General features: G+C 51.5%; 1 protein-coding gene across 3 annotated transcripts; it reads left to right on the top strand.

Annotated features, from left to right (window-relative positions):
- The first annotated feature begins 3,735 nt into the window (after positions 1-3,735).
- On the top strand, positions 3,736-27,289 carry LOC140897868 (zinc finger protein 334-like). Of its 3 annotated transcripts, XM_073311059.1 has the most exons (6): positions 3,736-3,815; positions 4,366-4,537; positions 4,720-4,807; positions 5,339-5,465; positions 5,988-6,094; positions 6,409-6,804. In XM_073311059.1, exons 2-6 carry the CDS (start codon positions 4,425-4,427, stop codon positions 6,706-6,708), a joined length of 735 nt encoding a protein of 244 aa, XP_073167160.1. In that variant the 5' UTR covers positions 3,736-3,815; positions 4,366-4,424; the 3' UTR covers positions 6,709-6,804. The 3 variants fall into 3 exon arrangements, with proteins under 3 accessions (XP_073167160.1, XP_073167162.1, XP_073167159.1); XM_073311061.1 differs by lacking the exons at positions 3,736-3,815; positions 6,409-6,804 and adding an exon at positions 26,592-27,289 and having other exon boundaries at positions 4,247-4,537; XM_073311058.1 differs by lacking the exon at positions 3,736-3,815 and having other exon boundaries at positions 4,247-4,537.
- Positions 27,290-27,750: the final 461 nt, after the last annotated feature.

Below are 27,750 nucleotides of genomic sequence, written 5' to 3'. Positions count from 1 at the left end.
CCTGTGTGTTTTCCTTGAAGTGTTTGGGGGATTTGACTTGAGAGAACAAGGCTACGACCTAATCCGACCCCTTTGTCGGGGGGGCGGGGGGGGTGACCCACTAATTATTGAGTTTGTCCAGCAGAGTGAACAGACTGAGCAGTCCAAGATGCAGATTCCGGGGGTGCAAGGCTGGGAGTAGAAAAGTGGCTGATGTTGCTGAGTCCTTTAGTAACTTCATGAGTGTCTGGCTAGTCACAGTCAGTACAGTGCAGCCAGTGGCTGTGTGTGAGCAGAGCGTGGAGGGGTTTGTTGTTTACACAGCGATGCAGCAGGGTGGATTTGATTTAAACCACTAGTCTGGAAGACTCGATTTAATCATGGTATTCTACAGAAAAGTGCATTCTTGGTTTTTATAATCTTAATAGATCATAGAATCCTAGAATATCAGGGTTGGAAGGGACCTCAGGAGGTCATCTAGTCCAACCCCCTGCTCAAAGCAGGACCGATCCCTAGTTACATCATCCCAGCAAGGGCTTTGTCAAGCCTGACCTTAAAAACTTCTAAGGAAGGAGATTCCACCCCCTCCCTAGGTAACGCATTCCAGTGTTTCACCACCCTTCTAGTGAAAAAGTTTTTCCTAATATCCAACCTAAATCTCCCCCACTGCAACTTGAGACCATTACTCCTTGTCCTGTCATTTTCTATCACTGAGAATAGTCTAGAACCATCCTCTTTGGAATCACCTCTCAGGTAGTTGAAAGCAGCTGTCAAATCTCCCCTCATTCTTCTCTTCTGTAGACTAAATAATCCCAGATCCCTCAGCCTCTCCTCGTAAGTCATGTGTTCCAGTCACCTAATCATTTTTGTTGCCCTCCGCTGGACTCTCTCCAATATTTCCACATCCTTCTTGTAGTGTGGGGCCCAAAACTGGACACAGTACTCCAGATGAGGCCTCACCAATGTCGAATAGAGGGGAACGATCACGTCCCTCGATCTGCTGCCAATCCCCCTGCTTATACATCCCAAAATGCCATTGGCCTTGGCTACAAGGGCACACTGTTCACTCATATCCAGCTTCTCGTCCACTGTCACCCCTAGGTCCTTTTCTGCAGAACTGCTGCCTAGCCATTCGGTCCCTACTCTGTAGCGGTGCATTGGATTCTTCCGTCCTAAGTGCAGGACTCTGCACTTGTCCTTGTTGAACCTCATCAGATTTCTTTTGACCCAATCCTCCAATTTGTCTAGGTCCCTCTGTATCCTATCACTACCCTCCAGCATATCTACCACTCCTCCCAGTTTAGTGTCATCTGCAAACTTGCTGAGGGTGCAATCCACACCATCCTCCAGATCATTAATGAAGATATTGAAGAAAACCGGCCCCAGGACCTACCCTTGGGGCACTCTGCTTGATACTGTCTGCCAACTAGACATGGAGCCATTGATTACTCCCCATTGAGCCCGACAATCTAGCCAATTTTCTACCCACCTTATAGTGCATTTGTCCAGCCGAAACTTCTTTAACTTGCTGACAAGAAGACTGTGGGAGACAGTGTCAAAAGCTTTGCTAAAGTCAAGGAACACCACGTCCACTGCTTTCCCTTCATCCACAGAGCCAGTTATCTCGTCATAGAAGGCAATTAGATTAGTCAGGCATGACTTGCCCTTGGTGAATCCATGCTGACTGTTCCTGATCACTTTCCTCTCCTCTAAGTGCTTCAGAATTGATTCCTTGAGGACCTGCTCCATGATATTCTACACAACTCAGAGATAGATGTAGGTTGCATTTTTAGAAGGTACACACTATACATTTTAAAACACCGATTTATTTGCAAACTTTTGAGGTTAGTTTTAAAGCTAAATCAGACAATGAATGATTGTTTGGTTATTTCATTTCATTTATTTGCATTTGGTTATTTCATTGTTTGGTTATTTCATTCATGCCACCCTGTGGAGGAGAACATCACCAGACAGACGTTTAAATTGTTTTATTTCACTAAAACAACCACGTTAAGTATTCTGGATTTTTTTCTTCAACAGGAAAGATATAATATTTTAACAGAAAAGCATATGTCCATCGTTTCTCACATTTATCTCCAAACTTCTTCTCCTTGTCCAGATTTATTCCGCCTCCAACAGTCTTCTATTCATTCAACTTTTTGAAACTTTGCACTTTTGGAGAGAGGTAAGGGATTGACTCTGTGTACAGAAATTTGCAGGGGGACAATAGAGGTGAGGTCTGTTATTTCTCACCTCTCTATATTAATTGATTTTAAAACATTTTGGCTGTTCACAAACATGTTACCTCTGGAGACACAAAGCCACAGTTTGAGAACTGGGAAACTAAGCATCTCTGATGGGATCTTCTAGACTGAGCACTGAGTCCCATTGGGTAAATGGAAAGATTAACCTAAATAATCTATACAGAAGGCTGTGGAATCCCATAAAATTGGGTCCCTAATCCATCAACTATTGGAACTCATGTACAAAACTTTTCTTAAACATTCCATGAATATATTGTCTCATACTATAGAATTAGAATTTACAATCCCTATTCCATGATGAGATATCTTTGAGCTATAATGTATCTTAATTAAAAGTATCTTTAAATAAGTTTTTTCCTCAAAAAGCATTTTATCAAAAAAAAAATCCAATTTAAATAAAAACACTGATTTTTGTTTAACTCATTGATTTTTATCCAGCCTGGGAAGCAGTGTAAAACATGCCCTGGGATGGAGAATTAAGCAGTTCAACAGTCCAGATTGTACCCTGGGGTATGTCTCACACCCGCTGTCTCCTGGGCCCCAGCATGGCACTGTTGGGCTTTCATCATCCTGGTCTTGAAAGACACGCTCAGCAGGGCAAACCAAAGAAGGGGAGCCAGCGGACATCCTCAACTCCACTGAGTTTGATTTTGGCTAAATCCTGAACTCCCCCTGGTACCTGAGCAGCTGCTGGGAGCTTCGGGCCCTTGAAATCAGGGCAGGAGCAGTAGCTGCAGCGGCAGCCGGGACCCCCGGGGCTCCAGCGGCGATTTAAAGGGCCCAGGGCTCCGCTGTGGTTCCGGTGCCTGGAGCCCTTCACATCACCGGCCTGGGGAAGCTGCCCCCTGCCGGTGCAGTCAGCGGTGTCCTGGCTCTTGCCGGGTCCGCCAGACTGGATCAGACCGGCTTACTTTCACCTCTGTCTAAACAATTATGCCACCCCCACTTCTGCTCTCTCTCCTTTTGCCTTCCCTCGCTCCCCCCTGCAAATCTGGCCCAGTCAGCTCAAACAACCAGAGGTTTTGGGCCAGTAGCCGGTGACCAGAGAGGCGGTGAGAGCAAGGCCTCTGCCAGCCCAATATGGAGAGAAGTTTGCCGCAGACGGGCTGATCAGCCAGCGGCCGGTGCCCGGTCAGTCCTGCAGGGATGCTGCGAGCGAGACTGAATGCTGACAGGAGAAGTTTCGAGTCGGGATGACCCCTTACTGCTGGGAGAAGCTCCCCGAGCCCAGGGGCGGTTGGGTCCCCAGGGGGCAGGGGCTGGATTACTGTGGGTTGATCGCTAGGACCCAGGAGCGGCTGGGGGGCGGCTCTGGTGGGAGGATCGCGGGGCTCAGGCCCGGCCCAGAAGTGACTCGCAGCCGCTGCGGGGACTCTGGCTCCCGACGAGATCCCCGAGCCCCGGCGGCTGGTGCTGGGAGCCCGGAGCCCGGGCTGCAGCCGGGAGAGGGGAACCTCCAGCCGGGCCCTGCCCGCTGCTCCCCGGGAGCCTCTCCCAGGGCAGAGCCCCCAGCCCGGCCAGGGCCCCTTCCCGGCCCGGCCCCTGCCCCGGGGGGCCCCGCTCGGGGGCAAGGTAAGAGAGACCCTCCCATCCCCCCCTGCAGCGGCCCCCCCCGTCACATCTGGGCTGCAGGGGGAGGAGGATAAAGAGGGGCCGGAGACGGGTGCAGGGGATGCCGGGGGCAGGCTGGGATGGGGGCAGGGGTGCACGGAAGGGAAGATGGGGCAATGGAGGAGGATCGGGGGACTGCGGGGCTGAGCGGAGCGAGGTCGGGAATGGGGGAAGATGTGAGTGGGGGGCACAGCGAGGGAAAGGGGGGATGTGGGGAGGCGGGCGGGGGGAGATGCCCAGGCAGCTTCTCCGCCCCATGGGACACGAGGTGGGAGGGGCGGAGAGAAGCTCTTCTCCTGGAACTGGTCAAACCAGCTTTGGGAGCGATCAGGGGACTAACCCCTCAGGGTGCAGAAGCTACAAAGCAAAAACCGGGTGTCCACCCGCCCCCCCCCCCCACACACACACACCCTGCTCAGAGTGTGTCATTGTCAGACACCCCCGTGCTGGTGGGGTCAGTGTCTCATGAGTGTTGGGGTCTGCCCGAGGTTCTCGTCTAATTTCCCTGCAGGATTCAGATCTCAGCCACACCAGAGTGAGACCGGAGTCACTGCTGGCTCAGGCAGGGGGATGTGCGGATGGGCCAATGGGATCAGTCTCTGCCTGCCTGTCCCTGGGGGCTGCCGCGGGAGTCCAGGGCAGCTCATTCATCAGGTGTTGTCACCAGAGGGCTCCAGCTATTGGTAAGGGAGAGGGGCTTACACTGCAATGGGGGCCAATCCCCCAAAGTGGCCCTTTGGGTTCTTCCCTTTTTTTAACATTTGGCTCAGAGATGCTGTTACTGGGAGGCTCTGAAGAGTCTGGGGGGAATCGGGGTGTGACATGGACAGAAGCCCCTTCTGTAACCTCCCTCTCGCCCCGACAGGCTGAGGAATCAGGTCCACGTTTCACTAAAGATCGGCCAGTCTTCCAGGAGACAGAGAAGGGAAATGGCTGTGATGGAGCCAGCTCAGGTAGGGGATTTTCAGGGAGCTGCTGGGCGGGTGAGGGAGAGGCAGGGAGGAAACAGGGTGTGAGAAACCTGCTGATTTTCTGAGTAGGCCCATTGCTGGAAGGAGAGCGGTGGAGGGGACATTCCCCCAATTCTCAAACAGGATATAACCCCCTTACACAGGGCTGGGAACATTGTCCAAACTCCCAATGCTGGAGTCTGACCTTACTGGCCAGAGGCTGCTGTGAAATACGAAGGGAAGCTGTCAGGATTCCTGTCCCTGTCCCCGGCTCAGAGCTCTGCTTCCCGTCTCAGCCCGTGGCTGGCAAGCGTGTGGGAAATGAGGAGACCCTCCCCTTCTCCGTGTGCTGTGGGGACATGGAGCTCTCACCGTCTCCCAGTCCCTGGAACCTCCTGGCTGCTCTGAGCAGGGTGCCTGTGGGATTGTGCTACTCTGGCCCACCCACAGCTTCACGTTTTTCTTTCTTTGCCATGATTAGTGGGATTGTGGCTGGGGCAGCAGGTGCTGAGTGGGGGACTCTTGTTGTTTCAGATGCCGGTGACCTTGGAGGAGGTGGCTGTGTATTTCACCCAGGGGCAGGAGGCTCTGCTGGACCCCGCTCAGAGAGCCCTCTACAGGGACGTCATGCAGGAGAACTACAAGACGGTGACCTCGCTGGGTAAGGGATTCTTGTCCCCTCCGTTATTGGAAGCCGTGGGGCCTGTGTATCTGAATTTGGTCAGTTTCTTCCCTGGTCAGTGAGATCAGGGGCGAATGGGTTCCATAATGCACAGCTGCCATGAGAGACACTTGCATCTCCGTGCCCCCTCCAGGAGGACATGGTAGTCAAAACCCAACGGACCCCCCTCCCTGGGAATAGCTCCAGCTATGGAGAGGGCTCTGGGGTCTGCAGGTTTATAAAGAGGAGGGGTTTAAGTCCAGAGCTTTGTGTGAGTCAGCAAAGCCCTCAGAGTACACAGATCCTGGAACGCCTAGTAAGGGTGTAGTAATAATTCAACTCACCTCCCTAATAAAGTCCCCCTGCGCAAGGGGGCTCAGTGATCCTGTTCCCATCCTCTTGGATTTCTCGTTCCTCCAGCAGAGCACAGGGACAGGTTCCACTCACGGAATGTCCTTTGTGACAGATCCTCCACCAATGCTCCATGCACCCTGATCTGGTCTGATTCCACCCTCTGCACAGGAGTTCCCATTTCCAAACCTGAGCTGATCACCCAGCTGGAGCAAGGGGACGAGCCGTGGGTGCCCGATCTCCAGGCCTGTGAGGAAGGAAGGGATGCACCCGCACAGGTGAGGACTGACACAGAGACCATCTGGGGAATGAAGGAAAAGTTTGAGAATCCCCAAATAAGGTGTGAATAACGCCCTCAATTCTTCCTCATCTCAGCCAGGACAGGGCTGTAGTCAGCAGTTATCGCTCACGGCATTCCACCCAGCCTCTTAGCTGCAGGAGTTTGTTTCCCAGCTTTCCTTCCTTGTCAGTGTTTGGGTGGGATGTGGAGGCAGAATCCAATTGCTCAGTCTTTCTGTTGGGTTTCCCTCGGTGCTATTCCTCTCTCTCCCTTTCACAATGACTCCTGTCTCAGTTGAGTCTCTCCCAGCAGGTGCTGAGCGAGGGAGTGAGAATGAGGAGGGGAATCGTCATCAGGAAGTCCCTGGAGAAGTGCAACCACAGGGGCCCTTGGTGGGAGGAGCTGAAGGGAATTTTTATGACTGCACGGAAGAGGGAGAAGCCTGGGGAAATTGGCACAGGTCAGAGAGGCTTCTGGGAAACCTCCCCAGGAACAAAGTGGATGAATCTCTTAACAGTGGAGGAGGAGATGAAGATCCCAGAGCGCAGCAGACAAATCCCAAGGAAGAGACACCCTGGCACTGCCTTGAGTGTGGGAAAGGATTCATTGTGAGATCACGGCTTGTGACACATCAGACAATCCATACTGGAGAGAAACCCCTTCAATGCTTGGACTGTGGGAAAAACTTCAATAAACTCTCAGATCTTAATAACCATGGGAGAAGCCACACTGGAGAGAAGCCCATTCAGTGCCTCGAGTGTGGGAAACGTTTCAGTTAAAGGCAGCATGAACATCACATAAGAAAAGCCACACAGGAGAGACACCCCACAAGTGCTCTGACTGTGGGAAAAGTTTCATGCAGAGGTCACACCTTGTTAAACATCAGGCAATCCACACAGGAGAGAGACCCCATAAGTGCTTGGACTGTGGGAAAACTTTCATAAGAAGTTCAGAGCTTGTTTATCATCAGATAATCCACACAGGAGAGAGACCCCACAAGTGCTTAGACTGTGGGAAAAGTTTCAGACAGAGATCATACCTCATTAAAAATGGGAGAATCCACACAGGATGGACGAGGTCCACTCCCAATGACTGATGAGGAGGGGTCAATACCAAGAGAGGGAAATTGGTTTTGTAGTGAGCCAGCCACTCCCGTCCCTATTCAGGCCCAAATTGTTGGTTTTAAGTTTGCAAATGAATTGTCGCTCTGGAGTTTCTCTCTGAAGTCTGTGTTTGAAGTTTTTTGGTTGAAGGATGGCTACTTTTAAATCTGTTACTGAATGTCCAGGGAGAGTGAAGTGTTCTCCTACTGGCTTTTGTACGTTACCGTTCCTGATGTCGTATTTGTGTCCATTTATTCTTTTACGTAGAGACTGTCCGGTTTGGCCAATGTACGTGGCAGAGGGGCATTGCTGGCCCATGATGGCATAGATCACATTGATCGATGTGCAGGTGAATGTGCCCCTGATGGTGTTAGGGAAAAAGGGTTTCCCTCCCGTCTAGGGTTGGGGGGGAGCCTTCCCTGGACTTCTGTATTAGCCAAACAAACACAGAGTCAGGACTCTTAGATAAAATGAGGCACTTTAATGCTAGCAAATACGACAGCTGAAGGGCTCACCAATTCCTACACAGAGGAATTTTCCCAGAGTGGAGGTCTTTGGGTATTTTCCCAGAGTGGTTTTACCTTGGGAGTGCAGTGACCTCTTCTCTACGCACAAGGGGGCCTTAACAAGCAAGTCTGGGCGATGGTTTGGGATCCACTTCCTAAAATCCATGGGTCCCCTGCCCCTTTTTCCCTTTTGGCCGTACCACGCCAAACCATTTTGCCAAGAATCAAGGAGTACTGGAACCGGCAAAATGGGGAACCCTTGCAATGAATGTGAGGAGAAGTCGGAACGCACCCAACAGTCACTAACATTCCAGGAGTTGGTTAGATTTTGGGCTAATTGTAAAAACGTGTTTTTGTCCCAACTCCCTAGGGCAAGGTTCCAGGTTAATGCCCGTAACCGTACATACATTGTAAACACTAACAACTACAAACAAAACACAAGGCAGTACAATTTGTAACAGTATAACCAATGTCCCAGAATTCTGTAACTGCTTCTGATCCCGCTGACCGACCGGTACACAGTTCATGTAGGAGCGGCGGTTGTGATGGCAGTCGTTGGAGACGTTGGAGCAGGAACCTTTTTACAGTGGCTGCAGTGCACCCATCTATCAATGCCCTCGATCTTTACCGCAGTCGGAGTAGTCAGAAGGACTTGAGCAGGGGCCGACCACCGTGGTTCCAGGCAATGCTTCCTTTGATGGATTTTAACACAGACAAAGTTACCTGGAAAAAGAGTGTGTCCACAAGTATCAAGTGGTAAAGGTTGGGCATCCTTTACTTTGGCCCACGCGTCACTTAACGCATCTTGCAACATGCGACAGTAACCCGCCAACTTATCTTGTCCCGCCATTAACGACGTTTTCGCTGGGACAAATCCGTTTGTATTGGTTAGGGGGATTGGCAAGGGTCGGCCAAATAGAATTTCAAACGGTGTCAGCCAGTGTTTCCTATGGGCTGTATTATACTGGTTGGTTAACACTATGGGTAACACTTCAGGCCACTGTAATCCAGTTTGCTCACATAGCTTTGCTAATTGGGTTTTGATCAGCCCATTCACCCTTTCCACTTTTCCTGAGCTTTGTGGATGATAGGGGGTATGCAAGGCCTGTTTTATGCCTAAGGCTTTCGCTATATGCTGAATAATTTGGGAAGTGAAATGGGGTCCTTGGTCACTTTCCAAACGAGTCATTACTCCAAAGCGGGGAATAATATCCTTGAGGAGACACTTTGCTACGGATACTGCATCTGCTTTTCAGTATCCGTAGCAAAACGGATGTGGGGAACGCCTCAACCCACCCTGAAAAAAGGTCAACCAGGACAAGCAAGTGTTTTCGTCCTGTCACTGGTGGTAAATCCATGAAGTCTATCTGGACCACAGCAAATGGGTACTCAGGTAGTTTGCTATGTCCCATAACTTGTGGTTTGATTGCTCCCTGATGATTATATCGTTGACACAACCCACACTGTGCAGTGACGGCCTTTGCAGCTGCATGGACCCCCGGAGCGAAAAACAATTTCTCCGTCTGAGCCACCAATGCCTATAGCCTTTACAGTTGCAGAAGTAGTAGGGAGGTTGGGGTCCTGTAGAGTACTTCTATCTGCTCCGGTGTCAACTAACATTGAATAAGTTTTTCCTCCCACCACAACGGGAAGTTCCAGATGGTTTGCATCCAGCTGCACTGTCCAAGAAGTGGAGGGGGTTTCCGGCGGGGGGAGCGAGGCATTGTGGGCAGCTAGCTTTCAATCAGTACCTCCTTCTTCTTGCCCCTTTTCCTGAACCCTTTGGTAGGCTTGCATAAGAGGGTCAGCTGACTCGGGGGGGTAATTCGGACACTGGGCAGCCCAGTGTCCCTTTTGCCAGCACCGCCGGCACTCATCTGGCCCTGCCCTCCCGGGCCGTGGCTGGAAGTTCTGACCTTATGGTTCCCATCCCTGGGTAGAGCTGCCTCCCCTTCCGCCTCTTCCTCGAAAGCCTCCCCTCCTACGGCTGGCGTCTCGTCCCCGAGAGCTGTCTTGGAACCCTTGCAACTGCAGATCAAGAAGCTTTTCGGACCTCCTAGTGTCCAATTCCTTTCTATTCCTCCAAGCATGGGCTGCTAAACCCACCACCTCCTCCAGCGTTTTGTTTTCATAAGCTGGTTGACTACACACATACTTCCGAGCGAATGGTAATAAGTTTTTTACATACTGGCTGATCACTTGTGTTTTTGCTACAGGGGAGGTTGGATCTAAACCGCCATGGTTTTTTGAAACCTTACTCAGGCAGTGGAAAAATTCCCCTGGGTGTTCATCGTGCTTCTGAACACATGCATCCACCTTTCCCCAATCATAAACAGGCTTAGACTTCTCCTCTAATGCTTCTAAAATTCGCTTTCTCATATTATCCCACACACAAATGTTTTCCGGAACATCCCAATCCATTTCAGGTTTCCCTTGCGGATATGTCTCCTTGCCTTGTACCATCTCTCTGGCTTTCTTATACACCGTTGCCTTCTCACCCTCACTTAGTACTTGATTCAAAACCATCTCCACATCATCATAGTTACAATTATACATTGTGAAAATACCCTTCAACTTTTTAATAAATTCTTCCGGACACTTTCGAAATGGGGGGAAAGTAGCTGACCAATTCATTAGATCCGTGCTGGTAAAAGGGACATACACCATTTGTGTTCCCCCCACACCACTTGGTAGTTGTCGCATAGGCATTTGGACTGCACTAGCCATCACAGCACCAATAACTTTTGCCTGAGGTGTCTCTTGAGAGCGGGTTTTAGCAGGCGTCGCATCACTGAGGTGTCGCGGATCAAGATTTGCCACCTCCCTTGTAGAGGTGCCAGCCTCCTGAGCATCCCCCTGCTCTGTGTCGGATGTGGGTGCATCAGTAGCTAGCGGGAGAGCGGGGCCGCTCCTCTCTCTGTAGTGCGCCCGGTCACTCTCCGGGGACGTGGGTGCGTCGGGGCCGGGCGGTGGTATCCCACCCCATATCCAGGTACATTCTTCCAGTGGTATAGGATCCCCTGCTTCTTTCAATGGGAGTTGGGGATAAATAGACTTTGGCGTTTTTGGCTTCCGGTCAGCATCACCGGATCCTGGATTATAGGGTGGAGGCCGCATGCTTTAAGTTTTTCTTCCTCAATTCGTAAACTAGTAGTTCCACTGGTGCTTTTGCGCTGTTCGGCCTCTCTTATCCATACATCTGAATACTTTAGTTGCTGCGGTTTCAAATCATACAGTGCTTTCCGTAGTTGAACAACAGTATGTAACTCAAATGTTCCTTCCCCCGGCCAGCGATTTCCTGGCTCTGGGTCGTCTTGCGTCATTCCCACCCAGGGACCTTGACACAAAAATATAAACTTATACACAGCTTTGTTGCTGTCCGATTGTAAGGCCTTGATATCCCTATCATAATGTTTTAACATATAGCCCAGGGGCGTAGAAGGATCGACAATTCTACTGGACCCCCCTTCCGTCTTTTCCAAAAGACAGAACCCCTGACTGTTGTCTAGACAATCACAAAGGAAAAATTCAGAACTCACCAAGTTCCCACCGGCCGGTGTTCACCAATAGGTTTGGACCCTAGTGCCTTTAGGGATGCCTTATTTAGCCGAAGCAGCGGGTGGAAGCGAGACGGGAAGCCTTCAGGGTTAAAGCAACCCAGGTGCCAGCAAGAAGGATTCAGAGTCCCAACCGTCCACCGGTCCGGAGAAGCGGCAATCCCGGACGAGCCCCCAATTTTGTTAGGGAAAAAGAGTTTCCCTCCCGTCTAGGGTTGGGAGGGTAGCCTTCCCTGGACTTCTGTATTAGCCAAACAAACACAGAGTCAGGACTCTTAGATAAAAAGAGGCACTTTAATGCTAGCAAGTACAACAGCTGAAGGGCTCACCAATTCCTACACAGAGGAATATGGCGAAGCCCAGAACAAAGAACAAGGTAGAGCTTTGATAGCTTGGTTCAACATACTTTGTGATATCTCTTCCAGTTCAAACCGGTCAACCCCTGTTGGTCTGAGTCTTGAGGTATGAACATGGAGGCCCATCTGTATAAGGAATTCCTTCCCCAAACGGGGAGTACAGGTTACACATAGTTCAAATTCTTTCTACCCATAAACATAGGGAAAGGACAGATAAGCATAGAAAAAAGACAGAAGCCTAGCTTTACATGATTATAGGGTTGTTTTCTGGTTCTTTATCAATGGCGTGGCTGTTATGGTTGGGTCCTATGATGGTGTCGCTAGAGTAGATACGGGGACAGATTTGGCAATGGGATTTGTTGCAGGGATTGGTTCCTGGGTTAGCATTTCTGTGGTATGGTGTGTAGTTGCTGGTGAGTATTTGGTTCAGATTGGGAGCTGTCTGTAAGCGAGGACTGGCCTGCCTCCTACTGTCTGTGAGAATGAGGAATCGTTTTCCAGGATAGGTTGTACATCGTTGATGATGCGGTGGAGAGGTTTTAGCTGGGGGCTGTACATGATGGCCAGTGGTGTTCTGTTATTTCCCTTGTTGGGCCTGTCCTGTAGAAGGTGACTTCTGGGTCTCCATCTTGCTTTGTCAGTCTGTGAGTATTGTAGTTTTAAGAATGCTTGATAAAGATCTTGTAGGTGTTTGTCTCTGCCTGAGGGATTGGAGCAAAAGTGGTTGTATCTTGGGGCATGGCTGTAGACAATGGATCGTGTGATGTGTCCTGGATGGAAGCTGGAGGCATGTAGGTAAGTATAGAGGTCAGTAGGTTTCCAGTATAGGGTGGTATTTATGTGACCATCACTTATTTGCACTGTAGTGTCCAGGATCTCTTGTGTGGACTGGTCCAGGCTGAGGTCGATGCTGGGGTGGAAATTGTTGAAATCCAGGTGGAATTCTTCAAGGGCCTCCTTCCCATGGGTCCATATGATGAAGATGTCATCAATGTAGCGCAAATAGAGGAGGGGGCGCTCTGGGACGAGAGCTGAGGAAGCGTTGTTCTAAGTCAGCCATAAAGATGTTGGTATGCTGTGGGGCCATGCAGTGCTGCTGACTTGAAGGTATAAATAGTCCCCAGATCTGAAATGGTTGTGGATGAGCACAAAGTCACAAATCTCAGCCACCAGGTGTGCCGTGGCCTCATCAGGGATAATGTTCCTGACAGCTTGTAGCCCATCCTTGTGTGGAATATTGGTGTAAAGAGCTTCTACATCCATGGTGGCCAGGATGGTGTTTTCAGGAAGATCACCAATACGTTGTAGTTTCATAGAATCATAGAATCAAAGAATATCAGGGTTGGAAGGGACCTCAGGAGGTCATCTAATCCAACCCCCTGCTCAAAGCAGGACCAATCCCCAATTAAATCATCCCAGCCAGGGCTTTGTCAAGCCTGGCCTTAAAAACTTCTAAGGAAGGAGATTCTACCACCTCCCTAGGTAACGCATTCCAGTGTTTCACCACCCTCCTAGTAAAAAAGTTTTTCCTAATATCCAACCTAAACCTCCCCCACTGCAACTTGAGACCATTACTCCTTGTCCTGTCATCCGCTACCACTGAGAATAGTCTAGATCCATCCTCTTTGGAACCACCTCTCAGGTAGCTGAAAGCAGCTATCAAATCCCCCCTCATTCTTCTCTTCTGCAGACTAAACAATCCTAGTTCCCTCAGCCTTTCCTCATAAGTCATGTGTTCCAGACCCCTAATCATTTTTGTAGCCCTTCGCTGGACTCTCTCCAGTTTTTCTACATCCTTCTTATAGTGTGGGGCCCAAAACTGGACACAGTACTCCAGATGAGGCCTCACCAATGTCGAATAGAGGGGAACGATCACGTCCCTCGATCTGCTGGCTATGCCCCTACTTATACATCCCAAAATGCCATTGGCCTTCTTGGCAACAAGGGCACACTGTTGACTCCTATCCAGCTTTTCATCCACTGTCACCCCTAGGTCCTTTTCCGCAGAACTGCTGCCTAGCCATTCGGTCCCTAGTCTGTAGCGGTGCATTGGATTCTTGCATCCTAAGTGCAGGACCCTGCACTTATCCTTGTTGAACCTCATGAGATTTCTTTTGGCCCAATCCTCCAATTTGTCTAAGTCCCTCTGTATCCTGTCCCTACCTGCCACCATATCTACCACTCCTCCTAGTTTAGTATCATCCACAAATTTGCTGAGAGTGCAATCCACACCATCCTCCAGATCATTTATGAAGATATTGAACAAAATCGGCCCCAGGACCGACCCTTGGGGCACTCCACTTGATACCGGCTGCCAACTAGACATGGAGCCATTGATCACTACCCGTTGAGCCTGACAATCTAGCCAACTTTCTACCCACCTTATAGTGCATTCATCCAGCCCATACTTCTTTAACTTGCTGACAAGAATACTGTGGGAGACTGTGTCAAAAGCTTTGCTAAAGTCAAGAAACAATACATCCACTGCTTTCTCTTCATCCACAGAACCAGTAATGTCATCATAGAAGGCGATTAGATTAGTCAGGCATGACCTTCCCTTGGTGAATCCATGCTGACTGTTCCTGATCACTTTCCTCTCATGCAAGTGCTTCAGGATTGATTCCTTGAGGACCTGCTCCATGATTTTTCCGGGAACTAAGGTAAGGCTGACTGGCCTGTAGTTCCCAGGATCCTCCTCCTTCCCTTTTTTAAAGATGGGCACTACATTAGCCTTTTTCCAGTCGTCCGGGACTTCCCCCGATCGCCATGAATTTTCAAACTAATGGCCAATGCCTCTGCAATCACAGCCGCCAACTCCTTTAGCACTCTCAGATGCAACGCATCCGGCCCCATGGACTTGTGCACGTCCAGCTTTTCTAAATAGTCCCTAACCACTTCTTTCTCCACAGAGGGCTGGCCACCTACTCCCCATGCTGTGTTGCCCAGCGCAGCAGTCTGGGAGCTGACCTTGTTCGTAAAGACAGAGGCAAAAAAAGCATTGAGTCCATTAGCTTTTTCCACATCCTCTGTCACTACGTTGCCTCCCTCATTCAGTAAGGGGCCCACACTTTCCTTGGCTTTCTTCTTGTTGCCAACATACCTGAAGAAACCCTTCTTGTTACCCTTAACATCTCTTGTTAGCTGCAGCTCCAGGTGCGATTTGGCCCTCCTGATTTCATTCCTACGTGCCCGAGCAACATTTTTATACTCTTCCGTGGTCATTTGTCCAATCTTCCTCATCTTGTAAGCTTCTTTTTTATGTTTAAGATCCGCAAGGATTTCACCGTTAAGCCAAGCTGGTCGCCTGCCATATTTACTATTCTTTCGACACATCGGGATGGTTTGTCCCTGTAACCTCAACAGGGACTCTTTGAAATACAGCCAGCTCTCCTGGACTCCTTTCCCCCTCATGTTATTCCCCCAGGGGATTCTACCCATCAGTTCCCTGAGGGAGTCAAAGTCTGCTTTCCTGAAGTCCTGGGTCCGTATTCTGCTGCTTACCTTTCTTCCCTGTGTCAGGATCCTGAACTCGACCAACTCATGGTCACTGCCTCCCAGATTCCCATCCACTTTTGCTTCCCCTACTAATTCTTCCCGGTGAATTGTGAGCAGCAGGTCAAGAAAAGCTCTCCCCCTAGTTGGCTACGCCAGCACTTGCACCAGGAAATTGTCTCCTACATTTTCCAAAAACTTCCTGGATTGTCTATGCACCGCTGTAGTGCTCTCCCAGCAGATATCAGGAGGATTAAAGTCGCCCATGAGAACCAGGGCGTGCGATCTAGTAGCTTCTGCAAGCTGCCGGAAGAAAGCCTCATCCACCTCATCCCCCGGGTCCGGTGGTCTGTAGCAGACACCCACCACGACATCACTCTTGTTGCTCACACTTCTAAACTTAATCCAGAGACACTCAGGTTTTTCTGCAGTTTCGTACCGGAGCTCTGAGCAGTCATACTGCTCCCTTACATACAGTGCTACTCCCCCACCTTTTCTGCCCTGCCTGTCCTTCCTGAACAGTTTATAACCATCCATGACAGTACTCCAGTCATTGAGTTTTCCCACCGAGTCTCTGTTATTCCAATCACGTCATAATTCCTTGCCTTCACCAGGACCTCCAGTTCTCCCTGCTTGTTTCTAAGGCTTTGTGCATTTGTATATAGGCACTTGAGATAACCTGCTGATGGCCCCTCATTCTCAGTTTGAGGTAGGAGCGCTCCCCGCACAGACGTTCCTGCCTGTGCTTCCTCCCGGTATCCTGCTTGCTCACTTACCTCAGGGCTTTGGTCTCCTTCTCCCGGTGAACCTAGTTTAAAGCCCTCCTCACTTCCTCAGGAAGTCGGTGGTGTCTCGAAGACAGCTGGGAGTGCTGGTAGCATAGGGTGTGAGGAGAGAGTCCACATCGCCAGATAATCCTGCTGTAAGAGTGCCGATGCCTGAGATGATGGGGTGTCCCGGGTTTCCAGGTTTATGGATCTTGGGTAGCAGATAGAATACCCCTGGTCGGGGCTCTAGGGGTCTGTCTGTGTAGATTTGTTCCCGTGCTGTTGCAGGGATTTGTTCCCGTGCTGTTGCAGGGAGTTTCTTGAGCAGTTGATGTAGTTTCTTTTGGTACTCCTCAGTGGGATCGGAGGACAGTGGCCTTTAGATTGTGGTGTTGGAAAGTTGCCTGGCAGCCTCCTGTTCATAATTGTTAGGGGAAATTAACCCTGTTAGCATATGTGACTCCATTTTGGGTTTCCTGTCGGCCATTAACTAGAAGCGAGCACACCACGTACCAAGGGAGGAGGATCCTTCAGGGTGGACAGTCTGGACAGTTTCAAGAGAAGAGAAACAAAGGAGACAGGAACCAGCCGACATGCCTGAAATAGCTGCTAATTCAGCGTTTTTGCAGCGGGAAGGTGGCTGCAGGGGACTGGTGATAGATAAGGAGAAGGCCTGTTTATTGGGTTAGGCCTCCCCCACCCCACCCCCCGCCCCGAGGCACACAGGCAGGATGTTTTGCCAACAGTATATAATCTTTGTGTAACCTGTAATCGGGGTCCCGCTCTGCTTAAGAGAACGGTACCACGCTCGAGCGTAATAAACCTACAAACGCTGAGACACTCTGCAGTCTGTCTTTATTTGGTTGCCTCAGCCTAGAAACGAACTGTGTCTGTCCTAACTGGAATAATTCGTAATAGTTGCTGTGAAATATGAAGGGAAGCTGTCGGGATTCCTGTCCTCATCCCCAGCTCAGAGCTCTGCTTGCCGACTCAGCCTGTGGCCGGCAGGCATGTGAGAAATGAGAAGACCCTCCCCTTCTCCCTGTGCTGGTGGGACAAGGCGCTCTCACCGTCTCCCAGCCCCTGGAGCCTCCTGGCCGCTCTGAGCAGGTGCCTGTGGGATTCTGCTACTCTGACCCTTCACTCTTTTCTTTCTTTGCCATGATTAGTGGGACTGTGGCAGGGGCAGCAAGTGCTGAGCGGGGGACTCTTGTTGCTTCAGATGCCGGTGACCTTGGAGGAGGTGGCTGTGTATTTCACCCAGGGGCAGGGGGCTCTGCTGGACCCCGCTCAGCATCTGATGCGTTCTGACCAGTGTTCCCTCAGTTTTTACGTCCAAGTGCGGAATGAATTTGGTTCTACGCACCAGTATGTGACACATCATCTCCATATTGGTGCACAGAACAAAATTAATGGGGTGGGGGTGGGGCCGAGGGATTCGGAGTGTGGGAACTGGCTCAGGACTGGGACAGGGATGAGGTGAAGGCGGTGAGGGCTCTGGATTCAGGTGCAGGCTCTGGGGTGGGGCTGCGGATCTGGAGGTTGATGTGTGAGAGGGGGTTCAGGGCTGGGACAGAGGGATGGGGTGCGGAGGGGTGAGTGCTCTGGCTAGGCATGTGGGGGTTGGGACTGGGGATGAGGGGTTTGGGGTTCAGACTGCAGTGGAGAGAGGACTCCCCCAGCCCTCTCTCACCACAGGAGTTTGGGGCCAGGTCAGAGGCAGCTCTCCCCAGCCACGGCGGCTCCTGTGGTCCTCGGCCATGCTGAGGGAGGGGTTCCACTCCCCAGCAGCTCCAATGGACCTGGGCCAAGCCTGGGGAGGGGCTCCTCTCCCTGCCTGCCTCCACGGCCCTCCATAGCCTGCAGTGCAGCTGCGTAGCCTGCCGGGAACACAGTTTCTGACGCCTGACCTCCCTTTAGCAGAGTGATTGCTAGTCCCTGAGTTCCCCCTTTGGGGCCAGGTTGTCTCATTCCCAGATAGTCAAGCATTTACTGCTTTTACATTTTATCCCTTATGGGCCAGAATTAACCAGATGCTAAAAAGGTGGGAGAAGGGACAGTAAAATGTGGAGTTTTCGCTTCTGTGCTATTTCAGGGCAACGGGGTGAGTGCGAGAGATTCCCTCCTTCCCCTCTCACTGTCACGCTCCTCTCTCCACACAGCAGCCTCTGTCCCAGCCATGGAAAGTTTAACCTGCCTCCGTTCTATCCCTCCATCTCCCACGGTGTCACGTACCACCCTGTCCCTGGCTCTCCATGCTTAGGAGTCACAGCTTTGATGTCTATGATCTTAGTCAGACTCCGGAGCGCTGGAGAAGGAAGTGTCACAGACACTTGGAGTTGGCAGGGAAATCTCAATGAACTTCAAAGCACAGTTGGATCTTCAGATCTTAGAGCCCCGTTTCCATCTATTGGTAAAATTACTTCCCGGCTTTTTCTAGGTTTGGTCCAGATCATTTGTAGATGGGAAGGTTGTTTTCTCTTTCGTTCTCTTTCTTTTATGATGATGCTAAAACTTTTGTTACTAATACAGCCGAATAATGAGGCGAGAAGCAAAGCTGGTTTAGCCACTGGAGAAGAAAATGGGTAAATTTCTTCCCCGGATTTTGAGTCTTAAAGGATTCTCTGAGATTTCCACCAACAGGAAGAAAGGGGTAAACAAAGAAACTTACAATTCATCTGTAGCACAGTGTGTAGCTCACTTATGCCACGGACTTCCCTGACCCCATGACCCAGCAAAGACTTTTCAAGTATATAGGATCCGAGTACAAGAAGTGGAGAAAGGGGTTCTGGCCCCATCTCTACTCAGGGCAGCAAGATCCCTTGAAAGACAGTAGGAGCATCATTGAGCTGGGGGAGTGGTCCGAGCTGGAAGGCTTTCCAAAGAGCATGGACTGCTGAAAGCTTTTGGGTGAGAGAAATCCTTTTGTTTGTAAGGGTACGTCAACACTGCAAACTTAAGTTGACCTGTATTAGGTTGACTTATAACCACTCCAGTAATGATTGCGGTCGATGATGTCCACACTGTCCTCCTTGGGTCGGTGGGGTGTGTCCTCACCAGGAGCACTTCCACCGACCTAGGAGGGGCAATGTGGGGAACTGAGAGCCCGCTCTGCCAACTCCAGCAGCATCTCTCTCCCAGGAACGTGGCTGCGGTTCAAGCTCTGTGTGAATTGCTCCCCATCTAGACCCCGTTCCCTGCTGGGCTGCCCCCCCCGCACTCCCTCTTCCCCATAAAGAGCGAGGGAGGCCACCTGGAGCTTCTCCCTCCTCCGCCCCCCCCGCACCATTCCCCTCCCAGTTTGACACCAGACCATAAATAACTACTCTGAGTGCAGTCTTTAGTTGTGCACCCACTTTACAGTAGTTTCATCTCGACCAATGAATTCTTCCCTGCTGGTCAGAACTGAGTCTAACCCACCTGCCCCCTGGTTCCTTCCTCCATCATCGGAAAGGAGAACTTGTCCCTGACGCGTTCCCAGCACTTCTGGCACAGTGGGTGCTGTTAGGGTGACCAGGTGCCCGGTTTTCAACCATGAAGTCCAGTGGAAAAGGGGACCTGACAGTGTCCGATCACATCTACTGACCGGACAGCCAAAGTCGAGTTACTGCGGGTGGGGAGGCACTGGGTCATCACTCCCATTAGACCCAACTCAGCCGGGGCTGCCTCCTACCTGCACTGGGCAGCTGCAGCTCCCAGCCCCGGCTCCACAGACAAGCCCTTCCTGACCTAGGCAGGGAAGGGGGAAAGAGAAGTGGAGGGCGGGTAGACCCTTGGAGGAAGAGGTGGAGTCAGAGCAGGGCCTTGGAGGGAAGAGGTGGGGCAGGGATGGGACCTTGGGGGGAAGAGGCGGGGCAGGGGAGGTTGCAGCATTCCGACTTGAGTGTCCATTTTTAAAATATTTCCAAATTGGCAACCCGAGTCGCTAGCTGAGAGGTTGAAAAAATTTTTAGCAAACGTAGAAATACCGTTTTTCACAGCAGCGGATTTACTAACTGCCAATAAAGAAACTATGATTTTCATGTTTATAGGAGTAAGGGGATTGTTGGCCCCTTACTGAAACTTAATGGGTTGGCCATTACTTAGGCCTTCCCCAACACCAAAAGAAAGGGGGAGGGCCAATGAGAAATGAAGACCCTGAGACTGACGGGGTGGGGGTGGGGGAGGGGCAATGCTGTAGTTCAGCCTGATTGACAGGGCAGGCAGGCCAATGAGGGAGTCAGCAGCCAGGTCCTCTCCTTTGTGTCAGCTGGAACTGGCTGGGCTAGAGCAGAGCAGGTGGGGCTAAGGAGAGAGGAGGGCTGGGCTGGGCTGGAGGCAGAGGGAAACTGGAGCAGCCGGGAGCAGTGAGCGAAGGGGACCCTGGGCAAAGGGCCCAGGGGAAGGAGAGGCCCTCAGCCAAGAGGCCTTGCAGGCCAGACTGGGTGCGGGATCATAACCCTGACAGGAAGCAGCTGATGCTAGGAAGAAGGGTCCTGCCACCTAGAGCCTGAGGCCAACACCAGAGTTAGTGTCTAACCCTGGGCATGCCTGCAGCACAGCCAGGGCCTGGGCAGGAGGACTGGGACGTGGGAGGGACAGACTGTGAAGTGCCCTGGCATTCCAGAGAGGGTTGTTTGGGGTTCCCCCCCACAGAGCGAGGTGACATGTTTTCCTTTCATCTTTTCCACTTTTCTCTTTATTTTTATATTACTTGCTGTTTAATAAATTGTATTTGTTCTTAACTGTGCAATGATCAAGGAAGCATCCAGAGTGGAGAGAACACCCCACAGTCAGGACAGCTGTCCTGAGTGATCACAAGATTGGGGGTCGAGCACCTCAGGAGCCCTTGGCCCAGCCTTGGGGTTACGGGTCCAGAGTGGAAGCGGGCGGGCGGGGGAGAGGGGAGGGGTCCTCGATGTCATGCAGGCCTCTGGGTAAAGGACTCAGATCCTTTTGCTTGCCAGTTCCTCTGGTGCTCGGTAGAAGTCAGAAAAGTTCCCCACACTAGGGGGAGTGTTCCCCCCTCTTACCTCTGTGCATATTGATTGGTTTCTACTAAAGTTAATTAGATTATAGGGGCAAGTGTGAGAGCGGGCACCAGCGAGAGTTGCTGGCCACCCTCTGAGGCCACCAAATTTGGTGGTGAGAACCCCTGGGCAAGATGCTCATGATGGTCCCTTGTGACCTTGGAGCCTGTGAGTGTAACAGGAGCCGGGCACAGGGATGCTGATCCTTCGGTGAGTTGATCGCTAGGACCCAGGAGCGGCTGGGGGGCGGCTCTGGGGGGAGCGATCGCGGGGCTCAGGCCCGGCCCAGGAAGTGACTCGCAGCCGCTGCGGGGACCCTGGCTCCCGGCGAGATCCCCGAGCCCCGGCGGCTGGTGCTGGGAGCCCGGAGCCCGGGCTGCAGCCGGGAGAGGGGAACCTCCAGCCGGGCCCTGCCCGCTGCTCCCCGGGAGCCTCTCCCAGGGCAGAGCCCCCAGCCCGGCCAGGGCCCCTTCCCGGCCCGGCCCCTGCCCCGGGGGGCCCCGCTCGGAGCGAAGGTAAGAGAGACCCTCCCATCCCCCCCTTGGAGCGGCCCCCCTCGTCACATCTGGGCTGCAGGGGGAGGAGGATAAAGAGGGGCCGGAGGCGCGTGCAGGGGATGCCGGGGACAGACTGGGATGGGGGCAGGGTTGCACTGGAGGGAAGATGGGGCAATGGAGGAGGATCGGGGAACTGTGGGGTGAGGGGAGCAAGGTCGGGAATGGAAAAATATTTCTGGCACCCCTGGGTTAGGTGAAAGGAGAGCTGTAATTTTGTATAAAGTCGAGTGGCCAGCGCTGACTATTCAGACGCCCTTTGGATGGCCACCGGACGGAACTTTTGCACAGGATGAATTAACCTGCCTTAGACAACAGCTGGAGGACAAGGATCCAGCTGAAATGGATTATTGGTATGTATGGGATAATTGGGCATACGCCCGAGATAAGGGGCGCCCCTCAACTTTGGGCTCTGGTACCAGATCTAAAGTTTGCATGCCGCTTGCAGGTTCCGCTCCGCCCTATGCTGCTTTCCCTCCTCCGTCTCTTCCCGCTACTCCTCCTCCTGTTGCCCCTCTATAGCCGCCTGTAACCCTACCCCCTGTAGTGCTTCAAGCGCCCGATACAACAACCCGTTGCGACGAGCAATGACCATGTCACTATGGTCACGGTCCACCGCCCTTTTGGGCCTGGGGACCTGGTCACCTGGCAGTCACAGATGCCGAGGTTGCGCGACGATCCGGAAAGAGTCCTACAGACTATCCGTTCAGTCCTTAATGGCATTTAACCCTAACTGGGCAGACGTCCAGGCTATTTTGCAAACCCTATTTACCCCTGACGAGAAGTATTCTATTCTAGACGCCAATCGGCGTTGGGCGGGGGACGCTGAGAATCGCACCCCTTGGCCCGAAGCCAATCCAGGTTGGGATCCTAACGACCACAATGGCCGGGCCAGCCTCTCAGCTGCCCGGGAAGGGCTCCTGGAGAGCATCCGTAGGGCGGGTAGTAAGATGGCAAATTGGTCAAAAATTAGAGAGTGCCAGCAAGACCTAAACGAGCATCCGTCTGCATGTTTGGCCCGCTTGTTTAAGCAGGTTAGAATGTATGGGGGAGGGGTGGAGCCAGAAGCCGAGGTTAGCCGCATGATGATGGTCTCTTACTTTGTCGATCAAGCGGCGCCGGACATAAAGAAGTATTTAACTAAACATGTTCCTGATTGGCCAAGGAAAGCACTAAGCGAAGTAGTTCACCTGGCCACTTTTGTGTTTCATGGTAGGGACGAGGAGAAAGCTAAGGAAAAATGTAAGCAAAAGAAGGAGGAAGTAAGTATGTTGGCAGCCGCATGGCAGGTTCCCTTGGGGAATCAGCACTGGCAGGGACACGGGAATACAAGGGGGAGGGGACGCGGACGTGGGACAGGACGGGGAGGAGGCTGTGGTGGGACAAGGAATGGGAACTGTAATTATTGTAAGCAACCGGGGTACTGGAAGAGGGAATACCCCCTGCTTCCACGAGGGGCTCCTTGGGAGGATCAGCCGGCGATCGGTTCCTCCTTTCCCCCTAACGCTCCCCAGGACTTCGCTAATCCCCAGTGACTAGAGGCAGATATTTTGGGAGCCATGGGAGAGTTGGAATGGAATCTTCAATTGCAGTCGCATATTTACTTGTAAATTGGGGAACGGTTTGTACTCTTTTTGGTGGATACCAGAGCCACCCTTTCCACTTTAACTTTTGTTCCGGGCTCTCTTTCTAATACCAAGGTCTGGGTGCAGGATACTGAGGGTGACAAGTGCCCGGCTCCCCTATCCTGCCCCGTCCCTGTGGAGCTGGGTTCTTTAAAGTTGTCACACAGATTTGTTGTTATGCCAGAAGGCCCCGCTAACCTTGGGTGGGACATGCTTAGCAAGCTGGGAGCCCACAAATTTTGTGCCCCCGAGGGGCTTCACATCTCCATCCCGGACTCGGTGGTTGCTTCTCTTATGGCCTCGGTTACCCCGATTCCCGATCTCCCCACAGAATTGTCCAGCGTCCCACCCAATTTGTGGAGCGTGAGTTCCAGCGACGTGGGCCTCCTTAAATCAGCCACTCCAGTCAGTCTGCAGGTAAGGGATGGGCTGCCTCCCTCCGTAAAACAATATCCCTTCCTGAAGGAGGCGGAGGAAGGTATTTCCCTTCTTATCTCTAGATACTTAAGCCAGGAGGTCTTGGTTCCATGCAGTTCTCCTTTCCCTGGGCAACACAGCATGGGGAGGAGGTGACCAGCCCTCAGTGGAGAAAGAAGTGGTTAGGGACGATTTAGAAAAGCTGGACGTGCACAAGTCCATGGGGCCGGATGTGTTGCATCCGAGAGTGCTAAAGGAGTTCGCGGCTGTGATTGCAGAACCATTGGCCATTATCTTTGAAAACTCGTGGCAAACGGGGGAAGTCCCGGACGACTGGAAAAAGGCTAATGTAGTGCCAATCTTTAAAAAAGGGAAGAAGGAGGATCCTGGGAACTACAGGAAGTCAGACTCACCTCAGTCCCCAGAAAAATCATGGAGCAGGTCCTCAAGGAATCAATCCTGAAGCACTTACACGAGAGGAAAGTGATCAGGAAAAGTCAGCATGGATTCACCAACGGAAGGTCATGCCCGATTAATCTAATCGCCTTCTATGACGAGATTACTGGTTCTGTGGATGAAGGGAAAGCAGTGGATGTATTGTTTCTTGACTTTAGCAAAGCTTTTGACTCGGTCTCCCACAGTATTCTTGTCAGCAAGTTAAAGAAGTATGGGCTGGATGAATGCACTATAAGGTGCGTAGAAAGTTGGCTAGACTGTCGGGCTCAACGGGTAGTGATCAATGGCTCCATGTCTAGTTGGCAGCCGGTATCAAGTGGAGTTCCCCAAGGGTTGGTCCTGGGGCCGGTTTTGTTCAATATCTTCATAAATGATCTGGAGGATGGTGTGGATTGCATTCTTAGCAAATTTGCAGATGATACTAAAATAGGAGGAGTGGTAGATATGGTGGCAGGTAGGGATAGGATACAGAGGGACCTAGACAAATTGGAGGATTGGGCCAAAAGAAATCTGATGAGGTTCAACAAGGATAAGTGCAGGGTTCTGCACTTAGGATGGAAGAATCCAATGCATCGCTACAGACTAGGGACCGAATGGCTAGGCAGCAGTTCTGCGGAAAAGGACCTAGGGGTGACAGTGGATGAGAAGCTGGATATGAGTCAGCAGTGTGCCCTTGTTGACAAGAAGGCCAATGGCATTTTGGGATGTATAAGTAGGGGCATAGCCAGCAGATCGAGGGACATGATCGTTCCCCTCTATTCGACATTGGTGAGACCTCATCTGGAGTTCTGTGTCCAGTTTTGGGCCCCACACTACAAGAAGGAGAGGCTGAGGGAGAGGCTGAGGGAACTGGGATTTAGTCTGCAGAGGAGAAGAATGAGGGGAGATTTGATAGCTGCTTTCAACTACCTGAAAGGTGGTTCCAAAGAGGATTGTTCTAGACTATTCTCAGTGGTAGAAGATGACAGGACAAGGAGTAATGGTCTCAAGTTGCAGTGGGGGAGGTTTAGGTTGGATATTAGGAAAAACTTTTTCATTAGGAGGGTGGTGAAACACTGGAATGCGTTGCCTAGGGAGGTGGTAGAATCTCGTTCCTCAGAAGTTTTTAAGGTAAGGCTTGACAAAACCCTGGCTGGAATGCTTTAATTGGGGATCGGTCCTGCTTTGAGCAGGGGGTTGGACTAGATGACCTCCTGAGGTCCCTTCCAACCCTGATATTCTATGATTCTATGATTCTAATACTCCTATCCTTCCTGTGAAAAAGCCAAAACCGGGCCGAGATGGGAGCCCAGTTTATCGGTTCGTTCAAGATCTGTGTGCAATAAATAGTTAAGTTATAACCGCCCACCAAGTGGTCCCTGATCCGAGTACTGTCCTGACACTGGTTCCCCAGTCGGCCAGTGGTGTCCTATTGTAGTACCTAGGGGATCGCCCACGCCCCATAGCTTACTATTCCGTACAATGAGACCCGATCATTCGGGGGTTGGTCTCCTGTGTGTGGTCCATTGCCGCTGCAGCCCTGATGGTGGAACGGTCATGCCCTATTGTTCTGGGGCACCCTTTAACTGTCTGGGTCCCCCACGAAGTTGAGGTTCTCTTAAAACAGCATACAACGCAAGCGCTCTCTCCGCAGTGGGCCCACAAATACGAGCGGATTCTGCTCGATTCAACTATTGGGATCTCGAGACTCCATCAGGACTTCTTGTTTTCTTGTTACTTGGACTTATATTTGTTGTCCTGTTTTGTGCGTGGTACACGGGAGGATGCAAATACTGATATGGGTGGCCTGTGGAATCCCCTCTCTATTCTCAAGTTCGGTACACAGATGGGAAGGCAACAGCTTCGTGGATTTAACCCATGCTATAGCACAGGGGGTTAACCGAACGCGGTGTTGGGTCTGTATTCATACCCCCACGTACATAGGTCAGGGAATCCCGTTGGTAAGGGAGCCTATCCCTCTCAACCGAACCCTCCTGGCCGGATTATGGACAGACACTACATTTAACTGGAATGTTACAATCCAAACTTGGTCTATTGATATGGTGGCCCAGGGTAGTTATGCTTTATGTGTGTCATGATGTAAGAATTTCGAAAATACAGTTTTTGTGGGTAACTTTGTAGGGTCCAATGATACCACCCGCATTAGCTCTGGTGCGGCAAGTCCTCCCAAGTATTCCAGGGCGCCGTGGCCGGTCCCTGAGGGATCAGGCTGGTTCTGGTTGTGCAACCACACGGCTTATAAGGTCCTCCCGGCAGGTTGGTGTGGTACATGCACCTTAGTACCCGCTGTTACAGTACACCAGGCCCTAGCCCAGGGGGAAATTGGGAACCTGGTATGGAGGAACCGAGGAAATGTCCCATCAAATCCTCTCTCTGAACGGCCTACAGGCTTTCACTCCTTTGTTCGTTGGTTTTTGCCCTGGGTGGGGGTGAGTGAATTGGAAAAGCCTACAGTTAATATTTCTGCAGCCTTTGAATTAATGGCAAATGCCACTGCAGACGCCTTGTCTCCCCTTCAAATGGAGGTGACTCAGTTATCTCAGCCCACATTGCAGAACCCCTTAGCCTTAGACTATCTCCTTGCAAACCGGGGGGGGGGGGGGGGGTTGTGTCTTGTTAACTCAAGCTGTTGTGTCTTTGTGAATCAACACAGCAGGGTGAAAGTCGATATCCACACCCTTATGCAGCAGGCCACCTCACTTCACCGTGTCACCCTTGACGACACCAGTATCGGATTCCATGAGGCCTGGAGCTGGCTCACCTCCTGGCTGCCAGACTTGGGGGCTTGGGGAAGGCGTATTTTGTACCTCCTTATTATGCCTGTTTCTCTTTTTGTATTACTTTTTGTATGCCTAGAATGCTGTAGTATGAGCTGCCGGCAAATTTTAATCTTGCATCGAGGTTATTCTGTCCCGATATAGTTTACTGACGTACATAAGAAAAGGAAGGACTGTCAGGGGCAATCAACCTAGTTAGCATATGTGACTCCATTTTGGGTTTCCTCTCGGCCATTAACTAGAAGCGAGCACATCACGTACCAAGGGAGGAGGATCCTTCAGGGTGGACAGCTGGACAGTTTCAAGAGAAGGGAAACAAAGGAGACAGGAACCAGCCGACATGCCTGAAATAGCTGCTAATTCAGCCTGTTTGCAGCGGGAAGGTGGCTGCAGGGGATTGGTGATAGATAAGGAGAAGGCCTGTTTATTGGGTTAGGCCTCCCCCCCACCCCCCCGCCCCAGCCCCGAGGCTCACAGGCAGGATGTTTTGCCAACAGTATATAATCTTTGTGTAACCTGTAATCGGGGACCCGCTCTGCTTAAGAGAACGGTACCACCCTTGAGCGTAATAAACCTACAAACGCTGAGACACTCTGCAGTCTGTCTTTATTTGGTTGCCTCAGCCTAGAAACAAGCTGTACGTGTCCTAACTGGAATAATTCGTAACAGTTGCTGTGAAATATGAAGGGAAGCTGTCAGGATTCCTGTCCCCATCCCCGGCTCAGAGCTCTGCTTCCCGTCTCAGCCTGTGGCTGGCAGGCGTGTGGGAAATGAGAAGACCCTCCCATTCTTCGAGTGCTGGGGGGACAAGGAGCTCTCACCGACTCCCAGCCCCCGGAGCCTCCTGGCTGCTCTGAGCAGGTGCCTGTGGGATTCTGCTACTCTGGCCCTTCACTCTTTTCTTTCTTTGCCATGATTAGTGGGACTGTGGCAGGGGCAGCAGGTGCTGAGCGGGGGACTCTTGTTGTTTCAGATGCCGGTGACCTTGGAGGAGGTGGCTGTGTGTTTCACCCAGGGGCAGGGGGCTCTGCTGGA

The sequence above is a fragment of the Lepidochelys kempii genome, chromosome 14 (genome assembly GCF_965140265.1).
Source record: "Lepidochelys kempii isolate rLepKem1 chromosome 14, rLepKem1.hap2, whole genome shotgun sequence".
In the NCBI taxonomy this organism is placed as follows: Eukaryota; Metazoa; Chordata; order Testudines; family Cheloniidae; genus Lepidochelys; species Lepidochelys kempii.
This window is presented reverse-complemented; position numbering and strand designations above follow the sequence as displayed.